The 12,464-nt window shown below is 40.9% G+C and overlaps 1 protein-coding gene across 4 annotated transcripts in view; it reads right to left on the bottom strand.

The window, feature by feature from the left end:
• The window catches only part of RNF13 (ring finger protein 13), a 125,806-nt gene that overhangs the window by 84,437 nt on the left and 28,905 nt on the right, over positions 1-12,464 (bottom strand). For 3 of the 4 annotated variants that reach the window (XM_064275587.1, XM_003416158.4, XM_023555427.2), the window contains one exon: positions 9,846-9,926. The exons of the other annotated variant lie outside the window; for it this stretch is intronic. In XM_064275587.1, the coding sequence (XP_064131657.1) occupies positions 9,846-9,926 (81 nt within the window). The remainder of the gene's footprint in view (positions 1-9,845; positions 9,927-12,464) is intronic. 4 annotated transcript variants of the gene reach the window in all.

Here is a 12,464-nt window from a genome sequence, read left to right as displayed (position 1 = left end):
CACTGAAGATCTGGTTGACACTCCTTGTGTCTTTCTGTTATCAAAGTTAATTCTTAAAAATAGCAACACAGTGGGTAAAATTTTAAAGATTTCAATGCAGCCTTGACTTTTCTTTGAATTAACACAGACATTGTTAAGATTTTGATTTCAGGATATTCAAGCTCTTGAAGAAAAGGCCAGCTGGTATGTGCTTTTGCATACAGCACACACAGATCCTGCTTCACTCAATGGGTGAGATAGCTGGACATTTTAGAAAACAAAATGATTGTGCCCTCTGGTGGACAATGTCTACATTACACACCACACCACCACACCCCATCATCACTGCTATCTCTAAGCTGCACACCTGAAAAGTGCTGAGTTGACACACACTTTTTTTTTTTTTTTATGTAGTATTATTTTTACAAATAAAAAAAAAAGCAGCTTCTGATGTTGCTTGTGTATAACCAAACACTTCGTGGGATTTGTTTTCTTGGTTTGGAGGTTTAGGGTCATGAACTCATGGGACATCTCAGTCAACTGGACTAATACTGGCTTTTAGTGCTTCAGTTCTACCTCCTAGTTCATTGTGCAGTGCCTGGGGTCTTAAAAGCTTGCAAGTAGCTATCCAAGCTATCACAATAGGTCTCCATTCACCTAGGGTAGCAGAGAAAGGAGGAGAGTCAGGAATCGCAGAAGGAAATGTTGCCGCCATGAACATCTGCCTTCCGTGCCGCGAGACCAGAGCTACATGACGCCCAGCAGCCATTACTGAGTGTTTTGGTCTAAGATTTTATAGAAGAATCCTGATCAAAAAGGGGGAGGAACAGAACAAAATGACAAATTCTCAATGGAATCCAGACTTCTGGAGCTACTAAGGCTGGATGAACACCCAAAACTACTACTCTGAGATTATCTTGAAACCTTAAACCTCAAACCAAAACTTTCCCCAGAAGTCCGCTCTGAACCAAATTTGGTTTAATTAGTAAAGTATGTCTGCCTTGAGCATGGAAAAATATCCATGATATTGCCAAATTTAAAAGTTGCAAAATTGCATATATAATTTTTTTTTTTAGGTGAAGGAATAAATACATATATAAATTCACAGTTTTACCCAAACGTCTGCCACTGTATTTGCTTGATTGTAGTATTATGTGTGGTTTTCATATTCTTCTTCATACATGTCTAAATCATCAGAACTTTTATGGTGAGCACATATTATTCTCATAATCAGAAAAAAATTTTTTTTATGGTAGAAGAATAGAAAATTACTATTGTATCATATCAAAATGAGGAAGCCAGCAAAAACAATCTACTGAAAACTACTAATTCAACAACAAAGATGCTCAGCAATGAACTGGGGAAGGGGGGGTGCTGATTTGTGAGAACAGATACCTGAGCCTCCTTTGACTTCCAAGACGCTAGGAGACTACATAGAACATTGTGGGTGAGTTCAAGGATGGTGGAAGAGACTAGGGCCCAAACTGTGAAACAAAGAAAAGGAACTAAGGTTGGATTTTGGGAATTCCACTTAAGATGGGTAAGAGAGATGTAGACTTTCCCAAGCGCCCTCAGGTCTTTTCCCTTTCTCTCTCCCAGTCATCGTCGTCGTTGTCATCACTGTGGGCCCAATTCCGACTCCTGCTCCCTACCTTCGCCCTTCCTCTCTAAGTAATAATGTGCCAGGATGCAATAATTCATTAGTTTCTGTAACTAATAAAATGCTATCTTCCCTGTTTCATTTAATAAATGAAAGAGTAACCATTACCTTTGAAATTAACAGTAAAAGGATTATTTTAGAAGCTCAAAATTCACTTTTTATATATTTTATATTTTCTATATTTTAAGCTCAAGAGTCTTTTTATAACATCTAACTTTGTGTGTTTGAAGATGTCTTTAGATATTGGAATTCCTATTTATGTATGGCCAGGTGATTTTACTCTTATTTTGATGGCCTTATGTCCTTATTTATCCTTCAAAGAGGGAATGCCGACCTTTGTGTTAGTCTACAAACTGAAGGCGATACTGTGACAGTTAACAGGCCCTGAGAGTAAGAACTCAGCAGTCAGCTTAACCAAGGCCTCTTCACAGCACAGAAACTTCAAGCATGTTCTCAGAGCATGTTACAGTAGCTCGTATTGAGCATCTGCTCTGCAAAGAAAGTGAAGGAGGTTCTGCAAATACCCACACTTCCTGGCAACGCTGGCATCTGACTTCACTAGGAAAAAAATCTCTCCTCTAATCTCAAGCCTTTGCATTCAAATCAATTCTTATAATAAGAATCATGAAACTAGCCAGCAAGTTAATTTTCAAAGAACAGCTCTAGTAAGTGGAAAATTAACCAGTGATGACACAGGGAACTCATTTAACGAATAATGGAGTGGGAAAATAAATATATCATGTAAGAAAAACTCTTCATCTGTATCTTTGTTCTGGATATTAAAATGACATAGACAAGGACAAATCTGTACCCCATAACCTTCACCCCCTGGGTCTTCTTTCTCATCAGCATAAAGAATACATATACTCTGAGTGGGGGCAGTGGCGGTTCAGTCGCAGGAGCCTCGCCTTCAGATTACAAAAACGCTGTATACAAGGATCATGGCAAAGCCAGCCCAGAAGGCGTGTTGCTGAAACCAAGATTTGCCACTCAAGGTGCACTCAGGGAACCTGACGCTGGGCTTACTGACCCAGACTTCCTTGTAAGAGGGAAATCTTGTTTTCAGTTTCTTAGTAATCACCACTCTCTCCTCTACCTCTCGAGGCACTTCTTAAAAGTATAGAAACAAGAAACCTGGAAAAGCTTGATCCTCCAGAGAGTGGCCTTCAATGCGTAGCCAATACTCTAACTATATTGATAATGACAGAGCACCAGACAAGAGACCTGCATTACAAATCTACATGGAAAGCTTGGACCCTTCAAGAATGATGCTCTAATAATTGGTTATCTATTTGAAAAAAAAGTAAAAATACAATCCTATCTCATGCTATACTATAAAATAATTACTAAACACATGGTAAGGAGCCCTGGTGGCATAACAGGCGCTTCGCTGCTAACTGAAAGGTTGGAGGTTCAAACCCACCCAGCAGCTCTGTGGGAAGAAGACCTGGCAATCCACTCCCATAAAGATGACAGCCTAAAAACCCTATAGGGCAGTTCTACTGTCACATGGGGTGACTCTGAGTCAAAATCAACTCAAAGACATCTAACAACAAACATGTGGTAGGGCAGGCTAATTAGGGGAAAATTAAAAATTTACACTTATACTGGTCATTTTAATCATAAGTTACACTGTTTTAACGTGTTTAAAATATTACTTTTCCAAAGAACTTGTATCTTCCAAAAAGAACCATCTCATGGCTCTGAATTTTTTCCAAATAAAACATTGTGCAAACAAACTGTAAACAAACTGAGTTTAATAATGATGCACAAAGGTTACCATCTCAAGAAAAAAATGTTTAAAAAAAAAGCTTATCTGGAAAGTCACCTCCCAAAACAGCCAATTAAAACATGTAACTAAAAACAAAGCTTCCCTAGGGAAAAATGTAAAATCTTTCTTCTAAAACTTCTACAAAACTGCCCCACCCAAAACCCAGCGCCATCAAGTCGATTCCGGCTCATAGCGACCCTATAGGACAGAGTGACGTGTCTTAATCCATACAAAGATACAGATTTTTGCACTAAAGCTAAATAGCTAAAACTTTGGCTATAGCTTTCCCGATTTTCTTGTACTGCATGATATTTTTTAAAATAAGGGGGGAGAACTTAAAAAAAAAAAACCTCTAAGTACCATTAGCTTAATATCTGAGCATATGTAAATGAGATATAAACGTAGAATTCCAATTGATATGTGTCCTACTATAAATATCTGATCTCTTATATACAGTTCTGTGGAATCCTGTGATACTACAAAACTCACAGAACACAGAGGGGGGCAGTGGTGGTTCAGGGGTAGAATTCTTACTTTCCACGCAGGAGACCCAAGTTTGATTCCCAGCCAGGACACCTTGGTACAGCCACCACCCATCTGTCAGCGGAGGCTTGGATGTGGCTATGATGCTGAACAGGTTCAGCAGAACTTCCAGCCTAAGACAGGCTAGGAAGAAGGTCTGGCGATCTACTTGCGGAAATTAGCCAGTGAAAACCCTACGGACCACCACGGTCCAGTCTGGTTGTGCAAGGGTTTACCACGAGTCAGGGCGGCTCAACAGCAGCTAACAATAACAACAGAATACAGAATCTAAGACCTACAGGAAATATCCCACCTAAACTCTCGGGGCAGGGTCTAAAAGTAAATATCTCTGAGCTAAATCGCCTAATACCACATTGTATTTTAAGATTATTTTGGCTATATTTTTAACATATTTAATTGGTTTTAGAGGCATTATACTACAGCGAGCCACGTCGACATCACCAAGCCCTCCTGGTGAACGACAATGGGTAGGCTGGCATTTGTGACTTCTGATTCTGGGCAATGGCCAAGCCCGTCATGCAAATGTACAAACCACTCGGAAAGATCCAACAATTTGTTAGAACATTTTCTCTTCCCTGTCACCTTATTTCACTTCCTGGGTTTGCTCCATATTGTCACAGGTACTGAACTACTCTTTCTTAAAAAAACTTGTCGAAGTATCTTGTAAATGTGAACCAGATTTGCAGTAACACGGGACCAGAGGAGCACCAGTAAGACCACGGTCATCAAGAGTTAACGGAGCTCCTTAACACGACCTTCCTAAGCATCTCATCAGTGAAATGAGGCGGTCCGACTCCTTCTGCTAGAATGAAAGAAAAGGCTGCCAGCTCAAAATCTTTGGTAATCAGAGAAATGCAAATTAAAACAAGACAGTACTTTCTGCCCATCAGATGGGCAAAAGTTACAAAGGCTGATGATGCCCAGTGTTGGCCAGGGCCTAGAGAAACACGTCTTCTCGGGTACTGCTGACTGGAATACTTTAGTACAACCTCTTGGGAAGTCCATGTGACAGAATCTGTGACAATTTCAGATGTCCATAACCACTGACTCAGCAACTCTGCTTCCAGACCTCCAGTCTAGAGAAGTAAATGCACTCTGGATAAGAAATCAAAATATCCCTTAATAGGACAATTGGGGAAACCCTGGTGGTGTAGCGGTTAAGTGCTATGGCTACTAACTAAAGGGTCAACAGTTCACATTCGCCAGGCGCCTCTTGCAAACTCTATGGGACAGTTCTACTCTGTCCTGTAGGGTCGCTATGAGTCGGAATCAACTTGACGGCACTGGGTTTGGTTTGGTTTCTTAGGACAATTGTTAATAAACTACATTCATTCACATTACAAAATACTATGTGCTGCTTAACAGGAACATGCTAGATCTATAGAAATACCTCTAAGACGTAACAGTAAGTGGTAGTGGTGGGGGGTACTGCAGAATAATATTATAGTGAGTATCTTGTCATTCGAAGTGCTCCAAATTTTCTCCATATTTTGGCAGCTTCTCACACTATGAATCCCACCTTCCCAGAGTAAACTAAAACAACAATAACACCACCACATAAAACCCATACTGTATCTCCACGTCAGCCTCACAGCCTCAGCAACATGTGTGGCTAGTAACTACCAGGCCCAGAGCTGTCAATCAGAAAAACCAATTAGGTTTTGGACCTAGAAGGGGCCGCTGAAGGAACAGTCTGATAAAGGCTATCTCTTTGATTATCTCAGGTGGCAAATACAGGCAGAATGTTTTGAGGTAAGATCACAGGGGCTTCCTGGTCAGAAAAAAAAAAAATGTAATTTGGAGGCCAGGGGCCACACCAATCCTGTGTCAGGCCAGTTCTGCAATGTGGTTCTGGGTTTTGTTCCTCAAACAGTTTGGAGACTGATTCTCCAGGCTCCCCAGTGATACTCTGAGCATCTTTATTCCTTTATAAATCTCTTTCTGGGTGAACTAGCTAGAGTAGATTTCATTATAAGAGCTAAAAAAAACTCTTCTTAGACATGAATAGTAACCATTAATACAAAAAAAAAGTACTAAATATTCAGAAAAGGATCTGAAGGCCTGTAAGATCACATAACACCCTGATAATATTTAATTCTGAAGAGGGAAATGGGACTGGTGTGTACTGATGAGGAAGGGGTGTTGTTGTTGTTGTTAGGAGCTGTCGAGTCGGTCCTAACTCATAGCAACCCTCTGTACAAGAGAACGAAACACTGTGCGGTCCTGCACCATCCCCACAACTGTTATGCTTGAGCCCACTGCTGCAGCCACTGTGTCAATCCATCTCATTAACAGTCTTCCTCTTTTTCACTGACCCTCTACTTTACCAAGCATGATGTCCTCCTTCAGGGACTGGTTCCTCCTGATAACATGTCCAAAGAAGTCTTACCACCCTTGCTTCTAATGAGCATTCTGGCTGTCCTTCTTCTAAGACAGACTTGTTTGTTTTCTGCCAGTCCACAGTATATTCAATATTCTTCTCCAGCATCATAATTCAAAGGTATCAATTCTTCCTCGGTCTTCCTTATTCATTATTCAGCTTTTGCATGCATATGACGTGACTGAAAATGCCATGGCTTGGGTCAGGTGCACCTTAGTCCTTCAAGTGACATCTTTGCTTTTTAATACTTTAAAAGAGGTCTTTTGCAGCAGATGTGCCCAATGCAAGAGGAAGAGGTAATGGGAGGCTTTTCTTTTTTCCTCTGCATGCTTCTTTTCTATTTAAATATTTTTACAGTGAGAAATAGTCATGCAGTGCTTGGAATTTTTTTTTAATAATTTAAAATCTTTAAAAACATTAAAAGTTGCTAGGCCCCTCCCAGAGATGCCCACTACCGTAATTGAGAATGATAGGTTTACAGTACTTAAGTAAGAAATTTTAAGAAAGTCAGAACTAAAACCATTCTGTTTCGGTTCTAATCCACAATTTAGAACAAATATCCACAATCTCACGCGTACTAATTTACGTAACACAAAAACATCTTAGGGTATTGCGGGGTTAACTCTACCCAAAGAATTTGGTTTTTGTCCTTGATTTCTGAGAGAAATACTCTAAAACCTTGGGCTTACTCAATGATTGAAGTGCCTCTGATGTGGTCACAGGCAGATTTGGCAGTCTAGAGGACAGTTTCCTTTAAGGGCTGACCTAACTCCAGGTGGTTAGGGTCAGAGGAAGGAGGAGTGTTGCCTCTAACCTGTGAGGGCTGACCTAACTCCAGGTGGTCAGGATCAGAGGAAGGAGTGCTGCCTCTAACCTGTGAGGGCTGACCTAACTCCAGGTGGTCAGGATCAGAGGAAGGAGGAGTGTTCCCTCTAACCTGTGAGGGCTGACCTAACTTCAGGTGGTCAGGGTCGGAGGAAGAAGGGCTGTTCCCTCTAACCTGTGAGGGCTGACCTAACTCCAGGTGGTCAGGGTCAGAGGAAGGAGGAGTGTTCCCTCTAACCTGTGAGGGCTGACCTAACTCCAGGTGGTCAGGGTCAGAAGAAGGAGGAGTGTTCCCTCTAACCTGTGAGGGTTGACCTAACTCCAGGTGGTCAGGGTCAGAGGAAGGAGGAGTATTCCCTCTAACCTGTGAGGGCTGACCTAACTCCAGGTGGTTACGGTCAGAAGAGGAAGGAGGGCTGTTTCCTCTAACCTGTGAGGGCTAACCTAATTCCAGGTGGTCAGGGTCAGAGGAAGGAGGGCTGTTCCCTCTAACCTGTGAGGGCTGACCTAACTCCAGGTGGTCAGGGTCAGAGGAAGGAGGAGTGTTCCCTCTAACCTGTGAGGGATGACCTAACTCCAGGTGGTCAGGGTCGGAGGAAGAAGGGCTGTTCCCTGTAACCAGTGAGGGCTGACCTAACTTCAGGTGGTCAGGGTCAGAGGAAGGAGGGCTGTTCCCTCTAATCTGTGAGGGCTGACCTAACTCCAGGTGGTCAGGGTCAGAGGAAGGAGGAGTGTTCCCTCTAACCTGTGAGGGCTGACCTAACTCCAGGTGGTCAGGGTCAGAGGAAGGAGGAGTGTTCCCTCTAACCTGTGAGGGCTGACCTAACTCCAGGTGGTCAGGGTCAGAAGAAGGAGGAGTGTTCCCTCTAACCTGTGAGGGTTGACCTAACTCCAGGTGGTCAGGGTCAGAGGAAGGAGGAGTGTTCCCTCTAATCTGTGAGGGCTGACCTAACTCCAGGTGGTTACGGTCAGAAGAGGAAGGAGGGCTGTTTCCTCTAACCTGTGAGGGCTAACCTAATTCCAGGTGGTCAGGGTCAGAGGAAGGAGGGCTGTTCCCTCTAACCTGTGAGGGCTGACCTAACTCCAGGTGGTCAGGGTCAGAGGAAGGAGGAGTGTTCCCTCTAACCTGTGAGGGATGACCTAACTCCAGGTGGTCAGGGTCGGAGGAAGAAGGGCTGTTCCCTGTAACCAGTGAGGGCTGACCTAACTCCAGGTGGTCAGGGTCAGAGGAAGGAGGGCTGTTCCCTCTAATCTGTGAGGGCTGACCTAACTCCAGGTGGTCAGGGTCAGAGGAAAGAGGGCTGTTCCCTCTAACCTGTGAGGGCTGACCTAAATCCAGGTGGTCAAGGTCAGAGGAAGGAGGGCTGTATGCGCAGCTGGTATCAGAACACAAGTGGAACAAAGGGAAACAGAATTAATAACAAATTGATTTGATTGATCTTGGGGTGGGGAAGGACTTCCTAACCTGCAATTTTTAATTATATAAACAAAGCTTCTGAAGCCTTAAACAAAGTTAAAAGATAAAGGGCAAACTGGGAAAAAGGGTCTGAAGCTTATGTGGCAAACAAGGGGCTGCTACTTCAAATACATAAAAAGACTTACAGATGAATACGGAAAAGATGAATGCCTTAACTTGAGAATCGGCAAAGAACATTCATAGGCAATTCACACAACACCCACAAAATCACTGGGCAAAAAATTAGATGTTCAACCTCATGAGATGTTTTTATTAATCAAGTTAGCAAAAATTTGACGACCAGTGTTGAAGAGGGTGTGGAATAATGACAGTCTTTGACGCTATTGGTGGGATTCCGAATTGCCCCAAACTTTCTGGAGGACAACATGAAATACACAAGACAATTTTAAACGTGCACTCCACAAACAAAGCAATTTGGAAATGTATCTTAAGGAAATGGGCAAAATACACAAAAAGGAAGATATTCGTTGTAGTATTATTTGTAATAGCAAAAACTGGACAACCTAAATAAATACTGTGAAAAATTTAACAAACCAGTGTTCAAAACTCAATCATATCTCATGACATCGAAAGCCATGCAGCTACTGCAAATAATAATAGATAATATACCTTATCTAATAGCATGAAAAGATGTCTTATATACACGATTAAGTGAAAAACGCAGGTAACCAAGTAGCATGTTTCCATTAGTACTAAATATATAGGAAGATTTATATGTAAGCATTTACAGAAATATACCTATACATTAATATACATATGCCTATATACACACACTCAGTATATATCCTAGAAAATACCAAAACCAAAACCCAGTGCCATCGAGTCGATTCCGACTCATAGCGACCCTACAGGACAGAGTAGAACTGCCCGCATAGAGTTTCCAAGGAGCGCCTGGTGGATTCGAACTGCTGACCCTTTGGTTAGCAGCCGTAGCATTTAACCACTATGCCACCAGGGTTTCCATCCTAGAAAATAGGTCTGAAATATTATACACGAAAATGTTGACACTGGCTAGTTCAGAACGATGTGATCACAGATAATTTCACTTTCTTCTTTATAACTTTTGAAGTCTGAGGCCTTTACGTAAATGAGTATGCACGAGTTTTATAGTAATAAATAGTAAGAAATATTTTCATTCTTTAAACAAAGAGCAGTAAAAGTCATCTTATTAAATACCATATGTCTTCATCTTATATTGCTATTTTCTCACCTTTAAACCTTCAGCTGGAAGTCTATAACCAAATCTTGCTGGAAGGTCATCAAATGTCTGAGATGCATTTTCAAAATTATACTAAATATAAAAATTAAAAGCAATCAAGTTAAAACCAACTCATATATAATGTTAAAAACAAAAATATTAAATTATTTACATCAGCACTTTCATAATTCTCATTTACTATCAAAGCTTATCACAATCAAACCAAATCTGTAAATGTGCACTCACTAAAACAGCAAGAATCCACACAATACTTACTGCACACACAACTACTTAAATTGGATTTTATTTCATATAATTAGTATTAAACAGCAACAATAATTCTGTAACATTAAACAACTTACTGTTTTCTGAGTTTTTCCCTTGGGCAAGTCGCTAGCAAGGAATTTTTTAAATAAGACGATTTTCTGGCGAGAGAGTTCCATTTTATTTTCTCTACATTACAAGGGTCTGATTTATTAGAGGAGATTTATAGGATTTCTGACTCTATGAAAGATGCCTTTTCCCAGGTAAAGAAGAAGCATTAAATCATACTTCTAAGGCATTGTCATTTTTAATATAGGCTGAATATCTTTATATCAGGGATGAACAATGAAAAATCTAAACACGATGAAATATATACAGAGAGCTGAAGGTATTCAAACTCTTTAACAACTTCCCCCTTCCTTACAGACAGATTTCTATGCTACGATTTTTATCAGACCCCTACCAAAACAAAACAAACCAAAGCTTCTCTGTGCTTCTAAAAGACAGCTGTAATGATAATTTTAACGAGAGTTCGCTGCATTAAGAATGTTCAACTCTGCTATGTAGAAAAAAAAAATTTTTTTTTTTTAAAACAAGATAGATGAAACTAAGTATAGATAGCAAACAAGTAACATCTGAACACAGGTGAAACTCATGTGTTTGAAGTCAAGACAGTTGTTTGTAACCTGTAAGCGAAACAGAAAAAATGGAGCATATTGTTTTGAATATAGATTTAAAAAGAAAAAAAAAAGGTTGGAACAGAGCAAGAGTGTTAAGTACAGACAGAAAAGAACAGAAAGATTAAGAAAACCTTAAATATTCACAAAGCACAGATTAGGTCACACATCCAGATTGACAGCTGTGCTGTATCTAAATGAAATACCCACTAGTGACACCCATCCTGGTCCCACGTCATCTGCCAAGACATGTAGATAAAGGCCAAAACAGCTGAACCGTTAACCAGCAAGCTACAGCTGTGGCCAGGTGTCAGTGCCCCTGATGCTCTCCTACATTGGAAGTCGGTGTTGGCTCCAGCCACACCATCAGCAGGAAGAGCTGATGCAGCATAGGGAGACGCTGAGCACTCAAACCACAGGGAACACACGATTCGGGGAATGTGGTTCCTGTCCTGAGTGTCTTAGCACACCCATCCTCCCCCTGCTCCTCACTGTACCCTTCTAACTGATTGAACAAGCTGTGATTCAGCATCTGAACCGGGCTGATGAACCTACCCGTTCTGTGACCTCTGGGGTAATCTCCCCGGTAGTATAAGGAGAAGCTACCATCGCTTCGGTGTGATTACCCTCATCACAACAATAATTCATAACTGCAGAGTGCTCCACGGTTTACAGAGCCCTGGTGGCGCAGCGGTTAAAAACTCAGCTGCTAACCAGAAGGCTGGCAGTTCAAATCCACTAGCCACTCCTTGGAAACCATATAGGGCAGTTCTACTCTTCTTGTAGGGCCACCGTGAGGCGGAAGTGACTTGACAGCAATGGGTTTGGTTTGGGTCCTATGGTTTACAAAGAGTTTTGGAGTGGCAGAGTGATTTAACTCCATTACTGCAATTTATCATTTAAGCCCTTAATTAAAACTTCTTTCTTTAACTGCTTTAATGTAATGTGATCAGCTTTGTATTTAACTTGAGCAAGTCATTTAACTCCTCCGGGCCAAAGATACCACAGCAAAATATATTGGTCTATGAAGATAGGCCAAGGAAAAATACAAGTATGTGCAGGCAATACTTTAAAAAAAAATGTACTTTTAAAAATCAGGAAATGGAAAATCCGTAACTTTACTGAAATAATCTTATATTCTCTATTACTTCAGAGTTTCACTTTTTAGGCTAAAATTTCAGAAATAAAATACCTAGTTTGGGCTACAGTACTCGAAACACTGGGACCTGGAACTAGTTTTGTTACTGAGACCCATTTTGAAACAATTTTTTCTTTAACAGTAAAATAAGGATTATCTCACATCATCTCTTAAAATCACATTGCTTAAAACAAAAACACGTTCTTATCATGAACAAGACAAACAGAAACATCTTTAAAACAAACGTTTCTCAGTCTGCTTTATTTTTTCAGTGTGGGTAGGGAATGCTTCTCATGAAATGAAAATGTGTTCGCTATCAAAAAAAACTGAAGTAGAAAACAGAGCTGCTCCTCTCTGGGATCCCTTAACAGTTTGAATCTACTTTTTTCGAAAAAGGTCTTTTCCTGGACCAACTCTCCTTCTAAGTAGCAGCCGTTAAGGTTTAATTTCATTTAGAAAGTAACAAATAGGTATCAGTTCCGGAGTACTGATTATGAACAGACTATAGGTATTCGTTTAATTAAGCCTCACGACAACCTTATGAAGCAGACC

This window comes from Loxodonta africana, chromosome 23 (genome assembly GCF_030014295.1).
Source record: "Loxodonta africana isolate mLoxAfr1 chromosome 23, mLoxAfr1.hap2, whole genome shotgun sequence".
Classification (NCBI taxonomy): Eukaryota; Metazoa; Chordata; class Mammalia; order Proboscidea; family Elephantidae; genus Loxodonta; species Loxodonta africana.
Note: the sequence above shows the minus strand (reverse complement) of the source record. Positions and strands in the feature narration are given on the sequence as shown.